The sequence below is a fragment of the Peromyscus eremicus genome, chromosome 11, assembly GCF_949786415.1.
Source record: "Peromyscus eremicus chromosome 11, PerEre_H2_v1, whole genome shotgun sequence".
In the NCBI taxonomy this organism is placed as follows: Eukaryota; Metazoa; Chordata; class Mammalia; order Rodentia; family Cricetidae; genus Peromyscus; species Peromyscus eremicus.
This window is the reverse complement of record NC_081427.1, coordinates 27,279,444-27,302,192: the sequence shown is the minus strand read 5'-3', so window position 1 is coordinate 27,302,192 and position 22,749 is coordinate 27,279,444. Positions and strand designations below refer to the sequence as shown.

The following is a 22,749-nucleotide window of genomic DNA, read 5'->3' as shown; positions in this document are numbered from 1 at the left end:
CAAGAAGATGACAGATATGCTGAAAATGCCATGAAAACTGCTGTTAAAACTGATTGCTAAGCCTTTACACTCCTCTTTCATTCTATTAGGATGGTCCAAGCATAGCACTTTTTTGAAGGAATACATTCCGGGACACCAGCCAAATTGTTTACAACAGTCCCTATACCTTACTGATCCTTTGCCTGTATGCAAATGAAATCACGCCCCAAGTTTTTCTTAAAGTAGTTTGAGTATGTTAAGCATGGGTTATTCTGCCTACGCTTTATTTCTTTCTAAGGCCCCTAGAGTGTATAGTTTGGCGGAATAAAATTGTCTTACAAAATAAGAGGAATGAATTCCACGTGGTGAACCGTTTTCAAATGTGTTCCTTGCTTCATTTCAGCAAGACAGATGATTTGTTATAGACCCTAGTATTTTCTTAATGAAAAAAATAAAATTCCCAAAGACTAATTTTAATCTAAACGGTAATCATTGCAGGATGCTAATAGAAGTGTTGCCTTACTGTATATACAATTCTGCTTTAATACAAACCCGTAAGTTTAGCACTGTATTTTTGAAGACTATTTTTCTATTGCTTAGGTAAAGTAAAGACTATTTTCTAACTTCCCAGTACTGCTGTTTACGTCTTCAAATGGGGACAGTAATCTCTGCTGCAAGGTTATAATGAGTATTCAAAGTACATAGTATATGCAGTATATATGTGCATATATAGTATATGCAGACCCTGTTAGAGTGAAATGCCAGGCCAATCCATTGCCCACTGAGGAATGTGAAGCAGACAAAAAATTCAATAGAGTAGAATAGAGTATAGAATATCTGATTATTTTTTCTTCCAGATACTTTAAACAGCAGCCATCATTGACTTAGGGTTTTAGGACTCTCTAGACCCAAAATATTTCTCCCGTGAACTTAGGGCTCTGCTCACCTATGGGCGAATCTTATGAACCATCATGGAAGTGGAGAGTCAACTGCCAGCAGAGTTTCCAAGACAGAGAATTGGCTTTGTGTTATTTGCTTTTTTTCTGAGCAATCCCGAACACAGAAGAATTTTAAGCAAAACTAAAAGTCAATATCTCTTTGGAATAAGTGTATTTGAAAACTCTCGGCAGAAGTTGTGCTCACATCAAGACTGTCCAGATAAAAGTTCTAGGAAAGCAAGCAGCTGGCCAGTGATAAGAGCAGCTTCAAAGGTCAGGGGATGGGAGAATCTGAAAGACAGCTCCAAGAGTAGGCTTCCTGAGGAGGCTCAAAGCCTTGTATCTCCATATTAATAGGAGTATCTGCGACTCATGTTCTGCACTCTGCTTCCCTCTGCTCTTCATATCACCTATAGGCAAATCAGTTCTCTGTCCATTCATTAACTGGGTATAGAGACTCTGAACTCATCTTTTGTGAGTTAAATATTTCACCCAACAAGCACATGTTGGTAGAAACTGGATTCAGAGATTCCTTGAAGACCAAAAGTAGACATAGAGCCAACACTTTCAGAACTGCAAGTGCAAACACCTGAAGCATATTTCCCAGTACATAAACATCTTGTGAACAACAGAAGCATTTGGGAAAGTTGTCCAGGATCATTCAATGCCCTGGACCCTCCATACTAAAATGTCTGAGGACCAACTGCATTGCATCACATTGGTGCTACTTGGAAATTTTGTTTGCAGCATCTCAAGCCTCATCGAAGACATACAGAATTGGAGTCTGCATTTTACTGAATGCCCAGATAACTCACATGCACACTCAAGCTGGAGAAGCATTGTTTTCTACGACCATTTCCACATAAGGTTATTTTTTTCCCTCTCTTGGAAAGTATGGAGCAAGTCTATTAAACTTGAAATAAGCAACACTGTATGTAAAGAAAAAGCAAAAACAAAACTATCAGTGATTTAAGATTCACATAATGATGAAGTTTATATGAAGTCACATGAGAGAATGACATGCAAAATACACACACCTTCCAAGAGGGCCAATGAATCTAGTTCACCTTGAAAACTACTGACAAAATAAATGTTAAAGCCAGTGTAAACTAAACCTTTCCCAACATATTCTATTCTTCTCCAGGAGATAACAAATCATGACCACTATAGAATTGATAGTGCATATGGTACTCATAGTTTGGAACTTAAAAATCTGCATCTGATATATAGTTTCACATATGTGAAAAATATGGCTGTCTAAAGGCAAGTTACATCCCACAAAAATCAGTTATCATTCATGAAATTAAAAAATAAAATAAAATAAAACCCATAGTTCAATTTGTTTATTAGAATTCTTATGGTCAAATACTCTCTGTTGAAAAACAGCTGTTTGAGTGAAAGAATGAATATTAGGAGTCAAGATATCTGGGTTCTAGTCCTACTCTGCCTTGGAAAGGCCAATTACCTATTTTGGATTTCAGTTTTCTCTGACTATGTTGGACGGATAATCTGAAAGCCCTATTGAAATTCGGTATCCTTGATTCTATGACTCACTGAGTAATTTGAACCAATTCCTGACATCTTAATTAAGTTGCCAGACAGTTGTAGAAATGCAGAGTCACCTTCACTGATGTACTCATCCCTGCTTCACTCCTTAAAGGCTCAACATCCCGTTAGTCTGCACATATGAAGACAAATGGGATGTTGAGACTTTCAGTCAGACTCTAAGATCATGGGCAAATATGTGTTCAGAGATAAGACGTATAGCTAGGAAAGACACAGGAAATGAGACACTGATCTTTAGAAAAACTATCTTTGATGCATCAAGCCATGTTTATTCCTGTGTGGAGCCAACAGCCTCAAGTCTCTGTTCTTGTATCTGGTTGTTGACTGTTTTCCTATCATCATAGTTCATGAATAAACATTGCACATGTAAATTAAAGAACCTTTTGCTCTGAATCACAAAAGTGTATAGTTTTGTAAGCAACTGAGAATTCAGGTTCTGAAGTACATGGAAACTGAATATATCCAGTGGATGATTGATAGAACTTTAGGGCACAAATGGCAAAATATTCTCTGATAGGTTTTAACAGATGCATAGAAGGAATTTTAATATGAGCACAACTTACCATCAGCTCTGTCACTGATTTTTAAGAGATGATACATTCTCCTAAGTGCCTGAGACCAATTCTGGTAATCAGTTATAGGCTAATGATTCACTGTAAACTAGTTTGGTGGGAAGCAGCCAAGCTCTTGTTGCATGTGAAAAATCAAAGCTGGGAGGAGACTCTTTGCTTGGCATAATTCGAGAGAATTGGTGAATCTTCAGTTAATGAACAAGCAAAGGACCTGAGCTCCAGGGTAAAGATTGTCCAAACAGAAACCTAGCTCCTTTTTTTTTATTTTTTTTTTATTCAGCTTCCCTCTGCTGTCCATAATTTGCAAAAAAAAGACTCGACTCGGCTTGCCCTTAGCAACTTCAGTCTAGCATAAACAAGAAAGAAACAGATCTGTATACATTTTACAAAGTGCCTTTCTTTACTTTAAAAAAAAAAGTTTCAGTTTGGAAGAAAAGTGCATTGATTGGAAAGTAAATTTTACCTTAAATGGAATTCTTTTTAAAAAATGGAGATATGAACAAAAGAGAAGCCAGAAAGGGGACGACAAAATGATCTAAAGACTAACCAGCAAAACATGCAGAGATTTTTGTGTATAGTTTAATTGAATCCTCACAGAATTGAAATGAATAGCATCAATTTCTTTTCCTGAGTCTGAGTGTGATTGGAGATAAACCTGCCAACCCATGACTCAAGACTTTCCATTCTGAAACAAAATGCTGATGCATTCTTGAGTGACACTGAATTGTATGCCAGGCCCTGAAGAGGATAATATGTACACTTTGAAGGTCTGCACACAGATGAAAAAGTAGTAATGACCTTGAATTCTATGCCTCCGACTTGCCATGGATGACAACCTCGTGTATACTTCATTGAACAAGGTTTCATTTCTGACTTTTTGGCTCAAGCACAATATTGATGCTCCTAGGAGAGTCACTGAGCCCTCCATGTCCAGTTCTAGGTCACGTCACTGTTACTAAATAGGCTGTGTGATCCTGGTCATCTCTTTTAATTCAGGCCATGAGTTTCCTCTCTTTAAATAAGTAGATTGGTGCCCTCAAAAAATGTTTCTAAGACTTCTTATAGGTCTGTCTTCGAGTTAATTCTCACGAGTTAAGTAAAATCTAAGACTGCAGATGAAAAGCCCAGACTCCACTGCTGACATGCCATTGACCTAGGCAGTAAATGCCTGAGACTGTGTATACTTTACAGAAAACTGAGATCCATTTTTCCAAGTTAGGTAGATCAGAACCCTTGTGTCTCTGCTTCCTTCCAGTTCTGTATACTGAGAGCCTTTTCAGCCCCTCTTCCCAGGACCTGTTGTTCTCCCTAAAGATTAATTATGTGGAGTAGTAAACCTGAGGTCTACAGGAACAAAATTACCTATAAACAATGATTTGGGCTCTGTATAAGATGGACCAATTTGTTGAATCTCCTCACAGACACAAACCCAAATTGAGGTCATAAGTAAGGCTCCATTTAGATATGTACTTGCTTAAAGATTCAAGCTGGTAACTCTATCTAATAAATCTAAGCTATCTTGATCAATAGGTATTGACTGTCTTAAGGAGAAACTTTAAAATATAGACTATTTGCTTCAGAGTTTATGATCTAATGAGAAAATCTACTTATAATCTACTTATAATTACAATCTTTTCCTATGATTAATGGACTTGTCATCCATGAATCACATGGGAATTTTCTCCTCAGTCTTTTATTTTCCTAGAAGGTAACTTTGGGTTTGAGCTCTGCATGGTATCAGTTTCCAATGGTGGGAAAGGGTAGAAAATGAGATGTTCCAAAGTGTGAGATGTATCAGAACCCCATGAAATGGAGAGTATTCATTAATTCAAGTCTAACTGAAAATGGTAAATCTACATGCAGTTATGAGTTAATTGCTAAGAGGCATACATAACTCAAGAGCTAACAACTGTTCTGTTCACACTGATTCCATTCATTTCAAATTAGAAAGCCTTGAGATGCTCAGAGCAGAAAGACATCCATCTGTATGGTCTAGTCAATGAGTAAAAGAGCTCACAGATCATTTTGGTATATTCATTAATATTTACCTACTGGCCATTTAAACGGAGAAGAAAAAATTCTAAAAGCCTTTGTAAGTGAAGCAGTACTATCAAACACAAACTTTAAAAGTTATGGTCAAATTATGCCCCCCTGGATAAACTTCAAAATACAGGCTTAGTTTGTCTGTACACATTTTGCAAATTGGGGAGACAGTCTTTTTACCACATTATCTAAAATGAAAAAAACTATATGGGAAAAATACTTCTGAAAGTAGTTCCTGAGAAAAATATTTTGAATTTTTAAAGCTACCTCCCTTCCACATCCTAATGACCTTCCTTCAAAGCTGCTTATAGTTAGAAATGAAAAATACCACATTTATGTTTGGACTGGTATTGATGGAATATTTGATATATTTCTCATGTGACACTCCTAACTCTAAGTATCTGTTATTTTACTCTATATTGCTTTTTGTGGTTCAAAACTGGTATATGCCATATTGAACTATATAATCCTCGTGTTGTAAATTTATCATGTAATACAAATGAAAATCATTATTTAATGACTTATGATCTAATCATATCTAATTTCAATATAGTTATGTCTATGTCTGTAAAGCAAAATTAAAAATATGTAATCATATATGTAATCATGTATTTCTGTTGAAACTGTGAATGTACTGATTTTTTCCTTAATCTTTGTCTACAAGATATTGTATGTCATTGTATAGCTGACCTGGGTTTTAATGTGTGTAAAGTACAATCCACCAATTATTGAAATGTCAACCCTTTGGCTTTGCTTCATGTGATCCCCAAATGTTCTTTGCACCTTGAGACTTGCTTCTATGCTCTATCATTAATTTTAAACAGTGTAAGAGTCTCTTGTATAAACCAAAGCAATCCAGACGCAGCCCATTGAGTGATCATGTCCTGTGTAAAGCCATATTGAAGCAAAGACTCCGCTACAGCATAAGGTTCCCTGTTTCCAAAGCTGCCACTACCTCTCTCCTGCTCTTTCCCTATAAAATGCCAAGTAAAATTCAACCTTCAAGTGGGAAATTAGAAGTGATTGCTAATGTTGTCATTTTTAACTTGATAACAAACCTTCTAACTCACTACTTTGCAGATTGTTGCTAGATTTTATAGATAACCATTTCTACATTTGATATTTTGTAGACATTGGCTGATGAGTAAAGTGCAGAAAGACTATACTGTAGGTCATCAGATTTTTTTAAAAAATCATAGATTTCAGGTATTTTCCCCATCAGTGAGTCACCTCAAGGTGGTTGGCCAAAGCCATTATAACTTATGTCATTATGTTTGAAATACCCAACTCAGTGCCTAGCTTATACGGTTATTTCCCTTGCCTCCCCTAGTTCTCCTTTGTTGTTGTTTGAAATGCAAATGAACAGAATTACATGGAGGTTGATAAAGTGATTTTCTTGAAGAATTTTTGCTGCTAGAAGATCTGTAATCATGAATTTATAATTTAATTTCCCCAAACTCCCAAGAAATAAATACCCTCTTGATTTGATTTTAACCATCAAATATATTATGGCATGGGAAGAGTCAGCCATTTATCAAAAATAATCTTGTTTTGATTTTAGAGACTCATTTCTATGTGTCCCTATTGTGATGTCTACTTTCTTTTTCTTTTAGTATTAAAGGATTATACAATGCTAAGTTCATATGATTTGTCCTCTTACATTTTTCACTCTGTGAATCTTGGGTTATTGCACATTAAGCTTCCTGATTTTCACGGACTGATCCTTTTGTCTCCATCCACTTTGTAGGGAGAATGTGGACAGTTAAATCTTTGTCAATAATACAAAAATCATGCCAATTTCTCACATCACTTTTACTGCATGCCGAAAATAATGCTTGCCAAACAGAATCTTAGAGATCCCAGAATAATATGGTCATTATATTTCTATTTGTGTCATTATTGAAAATACCCAGCCCAGTGCCTGGCTCAATAAATATTTGTTTCCCTTGCTTGTCCTTCTGCTATTTTTTTTAATTTGGAAAAAAATTGGGGGGGGGAGAATGAGCAGAATATCATGCATATGGCTAAAGCAATTTTGTTGAAGACTTTTGAACCACTTAATGATCTATAATCAAGAAATTGTTCATAAAATTGAACAAAACAGATTTTCCCATTCATGTTTACCCATCCCAATAACAAGGCAAAAATTCCTCTCCTTTGTCTCCTGTGTGTCATTTGAGAAGTTGATAGAAATAAAGTAAGATAATGGGTTTATGGGGTTCAAATCAGGGGAACTCATTTAAATGTTGTAAAATAAAGGAAAGACCAGCCCATCAAAGGTATATGGAATCCCTTTGAACAATGTGATTCATCACTATTATTAACATTTTCTTCTGACAAATCCATTAGACTGTGCATGAATGGATAATCTTTACCTTATCTTTACCTTTCAAGGAATTCTGATCTAGAATCATCCCACTGCTTGTGCTGTGTTACAGAATTGTGCAAGGTGTGCTTAGGATGGGTTAAGACCTCTTTTCTGCCCCTGTTAATCCTCTAGTACTGTGCCTTATTAGAGAATGGACATTCTCTTTCTCCTGGTGACTATCAGTCTCTAAAGCTTGGCTTTGGGCAAAGCAGCACTGACTTGTCTGTTTCTATTGGAACCATCTGCCTTTCATTCTAAGGCTCGTGTGTATTCTTAATTTTGCAACCTTTGGAGTGTCTGTCACCAAAAATAAGTACCATACAATAAATGGTGACCTGAGGACATAAAATAGGTAACATGTTTTCTGAATGTATTGTGTGTGCTTTTCTGAGAGAAATCAGGAACTCACATTGCCACAACTTGCCAGAATCAAGTCTGAAATCTCAACCCATTTAGTCCTCCTCCAACTATGTAGTCTAAATCCCCATCCTGCTAGTTAGAGGCTGGAAGATGTAACTTCCATCTTGGTGTGTAGAAGACAGGAAATAAGGTCATTAAACAACCCCCCCCCAGGACATTACAGAATATGGGAAGAAAATCTCCTACTGGATTTGATAGCCCCTCTCAAATGTGTGGGAGAAATCCAACCAATTTCTGCTATTGTGAAATTCAGAATTCTTAACATCTAAAATTATGATTCTTTTATGGTAAGCTCCTCCCACACCATACTATACAAATCCAGCCATCCTTGGGAACATTAAACTTTCTTCTTTCTTTATGACCAGATAGATTCATACTAAAGCGTATTCTTTACAAACTGACTTAAAGCTCATATCGTTTTATGAGTTTATAAGATACCTTTAAGTATAGAAGATAACCCAAACACAAGTTGGATGTTGGTTATTGAACAGGGGTGGAAGAAAAAATGGGAATTTTATAAATGTGTTTAGAAAAGGTTGCAAATGCCACCAGTGCATATTTAGAGTAGTGTTTGCTTCTTATAAAATTTAGAAGGTAATCTTAAATGATATGTCTAGTAGTTTTATTTTACATGAGCATTGCTGGTAGTATTGCTGAATTGAATGAATTCATGATACATTTTTCAGTCTTTTTTCAGAGTCAATGTTTTTGCAATGGTAACAGTGTTTAGTTTAAATTAATTTTAATAGTTGTTTCCTGGCATATACTTATACCACATATTATATGAAAAATGGAACTTGAAGCAAGCTCTTTAACAGTCTTTATTAGAACTTTTTTTTATTTGACTTGGTTTGATTTGGTTTTGGTTTGCTTTGGTTTGAAGAAAGAGGAAAATGGCATTCTGGAACCTCTCTGGAACCAAAATATTGAGGCACATGAAAAAAAAACATTTTATCGTAGTTCACTCATCTACAGCATGTTTTTCCGAAGAAAAAAATTTTGTTCTCAGCTTTCACCATCTTCTCTTATTTTCCTTCTAATTCTAAATCAAATCTGCGTCATGCTTCCGAATAAGCTGAGTTCCATTTCCTTCTGCTGCCCTCGCGTTCCTTGTCTTTTCTCATTTGCCAAATTCAAGTTTTGAAAATGCAAACATGACTGGAAGCTCCCAGAAGTTCCTTGGATCTTCTCCTGACAACCACCAAGAACAATCATTAGGAGAATTTCCAAATCTGAGATGCAATCAGTTTGTGAAACTACAAAATCTTAGTGACAAGATTGACATTTTCTTGTGTTAACTTCTTCCAAACTAGAATTATCCTATCTCTTCACTTAAATTTTCAGTTATGATTTGATCATATTTTACTGAATAAAGTACTTCATAGGTGCCTAGAAATTACACGGAAAAAAACAAACACCTATTTATGAACATCAAATTTCCTCAGTATCAACATTTCCCCTTACATGTTTCATGTTTTTTTAACCAATGAAACATCATAGATGCTACCATTCATATTATTCAAAACTAAATTCTTTATCCACAGTCTTGCAGTTGTTATATATACTTCTTGCCTTTTAAAAAAACTAAATTTGCCTCATATCCACATTTCAGTAAGTGATGTGTGCAATCATTCAAATTTTATGGATTTTTATATTTATAAGGTTCATCTCCTTGCCACTTAAAATAGAATTTTCTGAGGTGGCTATAAGCATATATCACTATGTACTTTGATTTTTTTTGTTTATCATTGGGATGTTTAAGGTGTAGGTAGCTTCCACTTACTGGTTCTATCTGCTGGATGCAGTTGTAAAGAGTTTGAAGGATTTCTCCATTATATAAATGTTGGGGGGGGTGATATAAAAAGCATGCCTTTTGCATTCCCTAGATACTGACAAACTCCTCACTCCAAGGCAGTTGCACCAATATACCTGTCCCATTCATGTAGGAGCCTCCATTCCAGTCCATTTTTTATACTCACCTAGTATTGCTGTAGAATATAGTTTAAGATGTGTTACAACTGTTTATGCTGTGGAATATTTGTTTAATGATGCAAAGATGTGTTTCATTCTATTATGTTGCATTGGTTTAACTCTGTAAAGCTGTGTTACTTTGCCCACCTAAAATACCTGATTGGTCTAATACAGAGCTGAACGATCAATAACTAGACAGGAGAGAGATAGGCAAGGCTGCCAGGCAGAAAGAATAAATAGGAGAAATCAAGGCTAGAGAGAGCAGGAAGTGAGAAAAGGAGGAGAGGATGATGCCAGGGGGCAGCCACTCAGACACACAGCCAAGCACAGAGTGAAAAGGAAAGAAAAATATATAGAGTAAAGAAAGGTAGAAAGCCCAGAGGCAAAATGTAGTTAAAGAAAAATGATATAGTTTAAGTTAGAAAAGCCAAGATAATACTGGGTATTTATAAGTAAGAATAATTCTCTCTGTATTTATTTGGGAGCTGGGTAGTGGGCCCCCAAAAAGAAAAAAAACTACATAGTATTGTCATATATATTTTCTTTTTTGGCAAATTGATAAGTACAAAATGAAATATTGTTATTACTTTAATGTTCTTTTCTCTGGTAAATCCATCTTATATCTGAACAACTCATTCGTTATCTGCTTATTTTATATATTTCTTTTGCCATATCTTGCATTTAATAGATCTTGTGCTTCTGTCTACTACCTGGTACTCTAATATTATCCCTGTCTCATACGAAAATCTGACTATCCAGCAAATCAATTCTTACATCAATATACCCCTTCCACAAAACATTCTGTTCATTCAGTTATTCATCATCTAAATTTTGAGATGATCCTATCATATCTCCTGACCTCTTGTCCTGGGAACTAGATGGTTATGTATTAAAGTTGCATATTAACTTCAAGAGAAGTTGCAAGTTTAGACATTATTCCTTGCTTGTGAGGGTGACCCATTGCTTTGTCTGCATTAGCCTTCAGTAAAGATTTATATTATTCTTCATGAGTCTTTGTGCTTGTTATATGAAACTCATTTCTATGCAACTGGTATGTTTTGTTGCTATTGCCTTTTCAAAAACAAAAGAAATGCACTCTCTTTTTCATATTTATCTTGTATGTTGCAACTTAAGTGAATTCTATTGGTTCTTAGATTTTTGTAGATTTTCTATTTTTTAAATTATATCCTCAGAAAATAACTTCAGTTCTTTCCAATACTTACACTTCTCATTTCTCTTTCACAATCTATTACTTGGCATAGAGTTTCCAATTTGTGGTAAATGTAAGCAGATGGAGAAGGCCTTCTTCATGCCTCCTGACTTTCAAAAAGCATGTGGCTAAACGTTTGCCCTTAGGTGTACTACTTCCTGTAGCGCTTATACATACCCTTAGTTATGCTAAAAAAAAATCCCTTTATGTCCCTCCTTTGGTAATTAATATGAGCATGTGACTTTTCTCCATTAGTTAATGAATAAATTATTATAGTAAAATTGGAGAAATATCTTTGGGCTAATTTTCCATTGTATTGTTAAGAAAACATCACTTTTCATGGTTTTTATCAATTTCATTAGTTCTAATTTGCTTTTAAACATTAAGGCTTTTACACTTATGAGACTCATCATTTTGCTGCTTCAGACAGAATTTTCTGAAGTGGTCACAGATAAATTAAAATCATGGTTTAAAGGTTTCTTCTTGTTGTACTTCTATTTACTTTTACTTTATATAGCTATAAGCTATATTATTAGGTGTATATTGGCTTAAATTTTCAATCCTTCTAGTACAGTGGTTCTCAACCTTCCTAATGCTGTAACCCTTTAATATAGTTCCCCCTGTTGTGGTGACCCCCCACCATAAAATCATTTCATTGCTACTTAATAACTATAATTTTGTAACTGTTATGAATTGTAATGTAAATATCTGATATGCAGTCTATCTGCTATCTGACCATGTGGGGGTCATGACCCATGGGTTGAGAACTGCTGTTCTGGTAAGGTTAGCCCTTTCATTGTTAATTTTGATCCCTTTGATCTCCAGTGATTCCTTTATCATGACATCTATTTTTTTTTCTGACACTCATGTTCTTATTCTCTTTTGGGTAGTGAAGCTCTTGTCATCACTTTAAATTGTTCTGTCACCTTATTTCAGGTGTGTCTTCTGAAATGTGTAGCTAGATTTCCATTTACCATTCCCAATGGAGATTCTTGGGTGGTGTGTGTGTGTGTGTGTATGCCTTTTATAAGATCAGTTTTCTTTTCTTCATTTAAAGCACTTTTTCCTTTGTTTTTTTGCATCTGAATTATATGAGTCAGTCTAATTCTGTAATAATCATTAAAGGAACAGGTATTAATTGAAGGTCCTTGACAGAGGGCTCACTAAATATGAGGCCTCCAAGTTTAAAGACAGTTCCACACACACACACAGGAACAACAGGAGTGAGTGGACAAGTTCTTAGAAATCTCATTCTGCTGTGATTTGAAAGGAATAATTTGCCATGATCGGGAAGCACAAAAGAAAGAGCAACTCAAAAACTACACCTGCTAAGAGAAGGGTCAATCCTACAAAAAGTTCCTACCATGCAGTTTACCAAAAAAGAAATGATAAGATGTCCTTGTAAGTGCAAGACTTCTTCAGGAGGATTGTCCATCAGTCACTCTGCCACATCCATTAATGAGTAATACTTTAACAAGCAGTGTGTGGTTTCTCCCATAGGAATCTAGACAGGAAAGCAGAAGTGGGGAGGAAGAGAGGGAGCAGATGACCAAACATGAGCAAAGTACAGTGATACACATGTCAGAATGAAGCCTATTATTTTTATAACAACTAAAAATAATGATGAGAAGGAATTTCTTGAATGAGCATCGTGTGTCAGACACTATGCTAGCACAGCTCAGCAATATGGGTGCACTCTGTGGGCTCTTGGGTATTGGGGTTCAGCAGACAAGCCAAGGCAATCTATATCCCGGGTCTCTGCAGAATGTGGCTTTTTAAGAAGGAGCGAGTCCAGTCACTCTGCTGGGACATGCCCAAATGTCTCTGCTCTTTGTGCCACTTTTCAAGAGCATCAGTATTGCGTGAACCTAGTTCTGAACCACACCTCCACTTAGGTGCTGTTCCTTCTGCTTTCTACGTGTCGTCTAGCCATCCCGTACACACCATTCTTCACAGTCCATTAATGCTTAAATGGAACACCTACAACATGAAGTTTTAGATGACTTTTACCCCACCGAAAACTTTCCCAAAAAGCATTCTCCTTCTATTCCACAGGCCCCGAGAGCTGGAGATGTAGAGGATAGCTTTGGGAATGCTGGCATTTACCCTTAGTAACTCTTACTGGACCTTGATCTGATGTTGGCAAAAGGCCTTGGAGGCAAAGGCAAAGTTCATTTGTATTCAGAACTTAACTAATCATTAAGTGGTAAACCTGAGTGTCATCTCCCCTTACAGTCACCGATGAAGTCTGCCAGCTTTTATGTTGAAGGAGAAATTCTCAAATTTCCCAATCTGCTAAAATACACTCTGCATTTGGGGAATTCATTATCTTGGAAATAGCTTCAGGTGGAGGTGAAACTTGGATCTTCTATCCACCCCCATCCCGTTTACTAGCTGTCTTGACAGAGAAGTTCTTCTCTGATTCTGGTGTAGAATTAGGAAGAGTATGCCTCATTTGCCCAAAGAGGAGTGAAAAGAGAGCAACTAAAAATGGTCTCTCCTAAATTTCTTGTAACTCAGAGGCAGCATGTATGGAACTGGTATCCTGGAATGAACCTTGGGCAAGATTTGGATGGATATTCCAAAGAACTCTTAGGGTGAAGGAGAAGTTTTTCTAGATGGAATCTCTCTCCTCACCCTCCCAGTTTTCAGACTCAGTTGGATATTAACTTTACAGAAGTCAAATGAAAAACATCTTGAAAAAAAATGGTTTTATGAAACATTAGTTAAACTATAAATTGATGCTCTCTTATTGGTATACGCTTAAGATGTACCTATGTGTTAAACTGGGAACCTTCTTCAAAGAATTTGTTCAAAGGGGGGAAAATTAAGTACACACGATTCTGTGCGCAAAGATGGTAAAGAAGGAGATATTAAACAAGCCGTGTCTTGTAGTCAAGCTTGGGAGCTGTCGTTCTTATCCCTGCAGGAAGAAGCTGAACAGACTGAAATTAATAATCTCCCTTGAATCCAGTAGAGAAGTAAAGTTACAAAGTGAATTGTCATCCTGAAACTTAGAGACAGGTGAATCCTAACAGGTGCAAATGAGCTCTTACCTGGAGCCCACGCCACTGACTCTATAACTATCAGGAACATTTAAATAGTGATGTTGGCAAACTACGAGAGGTGAGGTATTCACTAACATAAAAAGAGAAAGCCTCTGGCAGCCACCACTAGGATGATTCCTCAACCTTTATTTGTCTTGTTTATAAGAACATACTACATTGCTGAGGTTTAGATCACCTTATTCCTGTGGCTGTAAAAAAAAAAAAAAAAAAAAAAAAAAAAAAAAAAAGGCAGAAATACACTTAGCACCTTCCGTTTAACAGGAATCTGTTCTCCAGGGAGAATGACTTTGCCAAAGCCCTACATTGGGAAAGATATTCTCTAGCACCCCATACTTTTCTGTCACAATTGAGGGAGAAAATAACAAAAAAAGAAGAGCTTCAAAAACTAGGCTGATCTGGCAAAGAGAACAGGTGGGGGTTCTTTGCTTGCATTGCTTTGTTTTGTTTCTTTGACAGTTACTCTTGTCAGAGAAGGAACTGTGAAGTCCTGCTCCAGAGTCAGGCACACACTGAAGACTGAAGTCTACTCTTAGGATTCTAGGACAGCAATGTGCATCTATAGCTTTATAGTCAAAAGAGCTGCCAGGCTGTAGTGATGGCTCAACAGGAGGCACCTGCCACCAAGCCTGACGACCTGAGTTTGAATGCCTCAAAGGAAGCGCTCTGACTCCTGAAAGTTGTCCTCTGGTCTCCACATGAATGATATGCATATGAACACACACACACTAAACAGATAATAAATGATGATAAAAAATACCTACTACCCCCCCCCCCAATTCTAGGGTAAGTCAATGACATCAGGGAACACAAAAGTAAATATATTGTCCATCATGGGAGGCTGAGGGAAAAGGATCCTGAATTTAAGGTCAGCTTACTTAGTAGTGACACTGTCAAAGACAAGTCAAATCAAAGCACACCTAAGAAATTTTAATTCTCTAGTTCTTATGCTATGGAAAACATTAAATAGAGCCCACATCTAACTAGGCTAACATGAAATCTCATACTAAAAGTCTCTTTACCTCAGATCTTACCATACATCATCTTATCCTACATCACACAGCAGGTTTCATAAAAAAAAGTCACAAAAGATGCTAAAATGTTAAGATGAAAAGTAATATCTGAGGAGACAATGCAAACGTTATAACCAGACTTAGATATTTAACTACTATCATCATCAGACAATTTTCAATAATTATGCTTAATATGTTAAAGACTCTAATAAAGAAAAGATACATATAATGTCATAAGAGTACTGTAATGAGAGAAAGAAACTCTAAAAGAGAATGAAAGAAGTGCTAAAAGTCAAAAATGCCATGATAGAAATGAACAGTACCTTTAACAGCCTCTGAAAGACGGCGTTCAACTGAGCAAGGAATTAGTGCATGCAAGCACACAGAAATTTCCCAAACTAAAATGCAAGTAGAAAAAAGGAGGGGGAGAACATAAAATCTTCAAAGAACCATGGAACTATTTTAAAAGGTGTAACATACTGTGATTAAAATATCAGTAGGTGAGGACGGAACAGAGAAGAGTATCTGAAATAATAGTGGCTGCCATGGTCTGAGTTTTCTCATCTCCCTTGAAATTTGTATATTGAAATCTTCATTCCCGCAGTGATAGTCTGTAGATGATTGGTGAGGTGATTACATTATGAGAATGGCATTCCCCTGAGATTAGTGCCTTTAGGAGAGACATCCTAAGGAGCCTGTTTGCCCTGCTTCTGTGTAAGGATACATGAAAACAACCACATGAGGACCATGACCTTAACGTGTACAAAAGCCTGCCGACACCATCTCTTGGACTCCATAGTCTCCAGAACAGTGAGAAATATATTTCTATTCCATAAATTACCTAGTCTCTTTCACCTCAGCCTACATGGGCTAAGGCAGTGCAAAGAACTTTCCAGAATCGAATAAAACACATAATGGAATATTATTAGAGAGTCTGAGCTGTGTTGTGGGTAGTTTACTAAATTGCATGAGTGTGAACACAAATATGTAATCCTGTATTTAAGAAAATTCTCTCTATGCCCTAAAATATCTATTTTGGATAAATTTCTGTAGGATGCAGAAAAGAATATGCATTCTGAATCTTTGGGTGTCATATTCTCTAGCTAGCTGTTAAGTCTACTTGATCTACAATTTTATTTACTCTGGTGTTTCTCTGTTCATTTTATTTCTCTGGATTACAGGTCTGCTGATGAGAATAAGGTGTTAAATCACGCAATTACTAATGTGTCAACTATGCTTATTTTAAATTGTCTGATAGTACTTTCATAAACTAATAGCATTGTTTTATAAAACTAGGTGTGCTGAATATTGGTGTGTACGTGTTTATAATCATTGTATACTCGATAGATTTGTTCCATTATCCACATAAATTACGTGACCTTCCTTATCACTTCTCACTAATATTGTTTTAAAGCCAATATTGTTAGATATGAGTGAGTGTAGATTCTCCTGCTTTCTTTTGGGTTCTATTGACTGGGATATCTTTTCTATATTTTTACTTTCTAGGCTGTGTTTTCTTGACCAATTAATTAAGTGCACATCTAGAAAGCAACAATTGAGTCATTTTGTTGGTTGTATTTGGGGGTGAGTATTAGATACATTAGTCTGAGTCTTTTTGTTTGTTTTTTCAAGACAGGGTTTCTCTGTGTAGCTTTGGCACCTTTCGTGGAACTCACTCTGTAGCCCAGGCTGGCCTTGAACTCACAGAGATCTGCCTGCCCCTGCCTCCCACATGCTTGGATTAAAGGTGTGCACCACCACCGTCCAGCTTAGTCTGGGTCTTTTTTTTTTTTTTTTTTTTGATTAGCTACTTATTTTTTTTTATTTTGCAATACAATTCAGTTCTACATATCAGCCACGGATTCCCTTGTTCTCCCCCCTCCCGCCCCCCTCACCTTCCCCCCAGTCCATCCCCATTCCCACCTCCTCCAGGGCAAAGCCTTCCCCCCGGGGACTGAGATCAACCTGGTAGACTCAGTCCAGGCAGGTCCAGTCCCCTCCTCCCAGGCTGAGCCAAGCGACCCTGCATAGGCCCCAGGTTTCAAACAGCCAACTCATGCAATGAGCAGAGGACCTGGTCCCACTGCCTGGGTGCCTCCCAAACAGATCATAGTGAGAAAGAAGAGGGTTTATATGAGCGAGAATTGTTGAGACCAAGGTTGGAATAAAGCACAGGGACAAATAGCCAAACGAATGGAAACACATGAACTATGAATCAATGGCTGAGGGGTCCCCAACTGGATCAGGCCCTCTGAATGGGTGAGACAGTTGATTGGCTTAGTCTGGGTCTTTTAATTGGACATTTGATACCATTAACATCAGAGTTATAACTAAAAGATATGTACTAATACCTTCTATTTGCTGACTTTTTTGTGATATTTGACCCTTTCCTATCTTCGTTGGCTTATTTACTCTTCTAATGAGATTCAGTCTTTCCCATATTCTCATGGTTGTAAAAGACATTGAGAAGCACAAGTAAAGACGGGCAGGAAAGGAAGAAGAGCCATGTTGTATTATTGTTAAAACACTCAACTCATAGGAAGAGGAAAGACTATGGAAAGCTTCAAGAAAGCACCCTGTTTACATATAAACTCATGTGTCTAAGGTTCTTGTATCCTTTTGTATCTAGATGTGCATCGCTTTTCCAAGATTTGGGGAACTCTTTTCTACTATTTTACTTAAAATGTTTTCTGTTTCTTTAGTTTGTACCTACTCTCCTCTTCTCCTTCTTCTCTTTCTCTGAATCTTAATTTGGCCTTTTAATGGTGGCTCAGAAGTCTTGCAGCATCTGTTTTTACTTTCTTGATTTTCTTTATTATCATCTGAATGTTTATATTTGTCTATCTTCAAGCTCTGACATTCTACCTTCCCATTGATCCATTTCACCTTCTACTGGTGAAGATTCAACTGAGTTTTCTTTTCACTTTTGAAATGTACATTTGTCTGTTTTTACTTTCTAGCTCTTCACTGAATTATTTCATATACCTGATTGTCCTCCTTATTTTACTCAGCAGGTTACTCATAGTCTGTTAATTCATTTGGGAGTTAATTTGTATCTTCTTTGGATTTGCTGATGGTCTTATCATCATTCTTTTCCATTTGGGCTCTAATTTTGCCCACTTCGCTATCACTAAAATCAGTCATTGTGGAATGAATTTTTCACTCTTTCGAGGAGTCGTGTTGCCTTGTTTTTCATATTTCTTGTATTTTTGCATTGCAATTTGTATATCTAGGTGTGGTTTGTGGAGGCAGAGGCAGCTACAGTTACTCTGATATTCAGTTTCACAGAACAAGATGGGGTGAACTACAAGCTTCCAGCCAATTATTCCTAGTTTCCATCACATCTATCTGCTCTTGGGGCAGGGAAGCCACATACGGATGCAGTAACCAATGCCAACAGAACATTATCATATTCCATCTTTGGGTCTCTGACTTTTGGTTAATTCAGCTCCCGTAGATAATCATTTGCTGTCATTCATTCCCCTTTGTGGAGCTCTGGTAGTTCACATCAATGATTGATGGCACCCAATGAAAAACAGTCTGCCCTGTGACTCCTACTGACTTCCCACTGAAAGGAGGCCCCTATGGTTCTGACTTGGTCTCTCTCCCATAATTAGACTGGCTCTTCAAGCAAACACAAGGTGGATCAGCGCCTGGCCCTTCCTGGACGATTCCATAAACTGGACAATGAAGGGACACTTGACTCCTGAAGCTGCAGACTCAAGTGGGAGCCTCTCAAAATGGGTTCCACAACCATCGGGACCAAATGCTGAGAACAAGACAGAATTTTCCCGGTGCCGATAATCTTTACGGTCTCCAGGACCCCTGCCTGGCTAGACTACAAATTTGCTCAGTGACAAGATCAGTGTTAATTGTGTTTTCTGAGCAGCTCGTTTGCTTTCTTTCAGCTCGGTCTCTGCCTTCTGCATCCTGCTTCTCAATTTTACATGGTGATATTTCTGCCCCTCTGTGTGCCTCTCCCTCTCTCTCTGTCTCTCCCTCTCTCCCTCTCTGTCTCTCTGTCTGTCTGTCTCTCTGTCTGTCTGTCTCTCTGTCTCTCTCTGTCTCTGTCTCTGTCTGTCTGTCTCTCTCTCTCTCTCTCTCTCTCTCTCTCTCTCACACACACACACACACACACACACACACACACCCCTGAGTTCTTTTCCATTTATAGGGCTCTGCCTGCTCACAACTGTAACTATACTTTGTGTTTTCCAAAGCTTCGGCTCTTTCTGTCCTCAGCCTCTGCTCTCTGGAGCATCTCTGCAGCAGCTAAAGTATCCCACCCACAGAAGCAGTCTTTCTCTCCATCTTTTCTGCTCTAGAAATTTTCTCTTTTAACCTTCTCTTTGGTTGCTACTGAAACACCACTGCTTTCCTGCTGTCAGCCACCTCAAAGAGTACCTGGTAACTGCTATCAGCCATCCTGCTCTATGCCCCAGAGATGCAAGCAATCACTGGGGGTTACTAGTGGGAGGTTATCTCCCTCCCGCTCCCTTCATGTTTTTCTGGGCTTGAGTGTATCTTTGATTCTCTGTCTGCTTAAGAAAACACATTTTATGATTATCAAAATAATCACTCTTTTAAATAAAAAAAAGTCAATCACTCACTTCTCCAAGAGTTATTCAAAATGTATTATTTTGTTTCCCACTCTGAAAGCTCCTCATGTTGAGTGCCTTACCAAAACTTCAAATCATGCAACACCCCCCCCCAAAAAAATACAGTTTTCCAGTCATGAAAACTGTAGCTTATAGTGTTTCCAGTGCAGAAGAACTGAAGAGCATAAGCCAGACTTTGGAGAAATCAACACTTAATACCCACAGTCCAACAGTATGACAGAGTCTGAGCCCAAGGGAAAGGCTGTGGGTCCATTGCCCTCACTGATGTATTATCCTGCCACACTTGATCAGCCACACCACACAGCTGCTCCCTACAGCCCTCAGAACACATGGGCTGGAGGCTGGGGTCCCAGCAAGAGATCACAATTTATATTGAACTCATTGCAATTCTGCCCTTACCTTGTACCATTGCTTCCTTCAGGCATTTGGGGTAAAAGGTCATGTCTTGGGTATTATTGAAAGGTATGTCTAAATCAATTGCCTTTTTTGTTGGGAGCAAGTTGGACATAAGAAGTAGAGCTGAGGGGGGAGGTGTGGAAGCTGAGGGGAGAGGTCAAGGAGAGATGTACAAGACAGTTCTCACAGATGGCAGTTGGCCTGCCTCTGCATCTTGGTAAGAGACTCTGGCACAATCTCCCATGATAAGATACCCTCAGGGATTAAAAATGTTTGCTGTTCTTCCAGAGGACCAGAGTTCAGTTCCCAGCACCCACATAAGACAACTTACAATTGCCCATAATTCCAGCTTCAAGGGATCCAGCACCCTCTTCTGACCTCCATGGGCACCTGCACATACTTGGCACTCTCTCAAACATGTACGCATAAATAAAGATAATCAACATTTTAAAAAGAAAAATGAACATACCCTCCAAAATAGTAGGATATCTTTACCTTGGGCTTGTAGGGTGATATAACAGACAAGAACTTGAAGAAAACTCAAGGCGGAATCAATAATGTCTAGTTCAAATCAATTCTGAGAAAACATTTAGAGAAGAGAAACCGTTCTAAACCTGCAAATTAGAGGAGAGGTGACATAAAGTAGAAAGGTTAAGGCAGATAAAGCACTCAAGCTAATCCCTTCTCTCTTCCAGGCTGGTCCTCTCATACCTTGGTAAAGACATCTTCTCTTTTAATAAAGATTTGTTTGCTGACTACAGTGTGTTTCCTCTGTGTATGTATTTCTCCCTGAATGCTCACCAAGAGTATGAGAACAGAGGAAACTTACCACAGCGCTTTCTGCAACACCAAGTCCATCCACCCACCTCTTTGTCCTCTCTAATTTAATTGTCACTCTTTCTCTCTCTCCTGTAGGTACTGCTATAAAAACCACATTGACACTCACTTTTTTTTTTTTTTTTTTGGTTTTTCGAGACAGGGTTTCTCTGTGTAGCTTTGTGCCTTTCCTGGAACTCGCTTTGGAGACCAGGCTGGCCTCGAACTCACAGAGATCCGCCTGGCTCTGCCTCCCAAGTGCTGGGATTAAAGGCGTGCGCCACCACCGCCCGACACTCACTTTTAAATGGTGGAAACCTGGAAAAGATGCTCTCATAACCAGCTGGTTGCATCATAAAAATATAGTTCTGAATGGGAATAAAATAAAGACAAATATTGCAATTTCATACAAACACATAAATCAAAAATGCATTTGGGAGGAACTGTCATAGCTCAGTGTTAAGGCTTTGGTATAGCCTGCTCCAAGGCCCTTTTTTGACCCTCGGTTCAACAAATAGCAACAATAATGTTATTACTATTAAAAATATATATCACATGAAAATGCATTCATCTCAAATAGTGTACATGCCCACAAAAAAATCTACAAATATATTAAATAGTTGTCTGTGGGGATTAGAGTTAGAGGTAGTAGAACTGATGAATAAGAATTTAAGAAATTAAAAATATGATGAAAATAAATCACATTAACCCCACGACTGTCAACTCTTTGCTCCATTTAAGCAACCGAAAGGATCTAAGCATACCCAGGGCTTTATGTAGCTATTCAATACCCACTTCTTCACAATGAATGTCTCTCTCCCTATTGTTCATATCTTTTCTCTACCACTCCATTTTTTTTTGTAATGTTGGATTGAGCCAAGTCCATAAATATGCCAGACAAGTGCTCTACCACCTAGCTACATCCCCACCCTGTTTTATTTTTATTATGAAACAAGACCTCACCAAGTTGCCAAACTAGCCTTGAACTCACTATACAGCCAACTTAACCTGCCAGGCTGGTAGGATTACAGGTATGAACATTACACCCAGCTAAAACAATTTCCTCATTTCTTTATGCTGATCCTCCTCCTTTCTTTCTTATGGACACCCCTAGTTTCTCAAGCCTTGGCTGCTTCAAACAAATCCTGGTCCTTCCTCCATACTTTGTTACTTCCTCAACATTGTGATAGAATGCCTGACAGAAGTCACTTAACATGGAAAGGATTTGTTTAGACTCCTGGTCTAAGAGGGGACACATGGTGGGGAAAGCATGCATGGAGGTTGGACCAGCTTTGTCTGTGCCAGAGTATGGGATGATGACTGGTTATTAAGTGCCACAAATCAGGAAACAAAAGAGCTTGGGTGGGAAGTAGAATGAACCTTGGCCATCTTGGTTGTAAGTCTACAATATAAGCTCCATCGATAAAGGTTCTATAATCTCCCAAAACAGTGCCACCAGCTAGGGACCAAGCATTCAAAGTACTGAGCCTGTTAGGGAGGTGTTTCACATTGAAATCATAACCTCCCACCTTTGGTCCCCTTATGCCATAGCTGTTTCATAGTGCAAAATCAATCTAGTCAAACTTCAAAAGTCCTCACTTCTAATACAGTTCAAAAGCCACCCATTTCTTCTGTGGGGCAATCTCTTAACAATACACACTTTTGATGCAAAAGAAAAAAAGTTAGACTTCTAATATGCAGTGGCATATAGTAACCATTCCTGTTCCAAAGGGGAAATATTGAGACATAGCAAGAAAAGACTAGACCAAAACA

General features: G+C 37.9%; 1 protein-coding gene across 1 annotated transcript in view; it reads left to right on the top strand.

Annotated features, from left to right (window-relative positions):
* The window catches only part of Prlr (prolactin receptor), a 175,641-nt gene extending 156,611 nt beyond the window's left edge, over positions 1 to 19,030 (top strand). The window contains exon 11 of the mRNA XM_059276332.1: positions 18,763 to 19,030. Coding sequence (XP_059132315.1) covers positions 18,763 to 18,855 — 93 coding nt within the window. The 3' untranslated portion in view covers positions 18,856 to 19,030. The remainder of the gene's footprint in view (positions 1 to 18,762) is intronic.
* Positions 19,031 to 22,749: the final 3,719 nt, after the last annotated feature.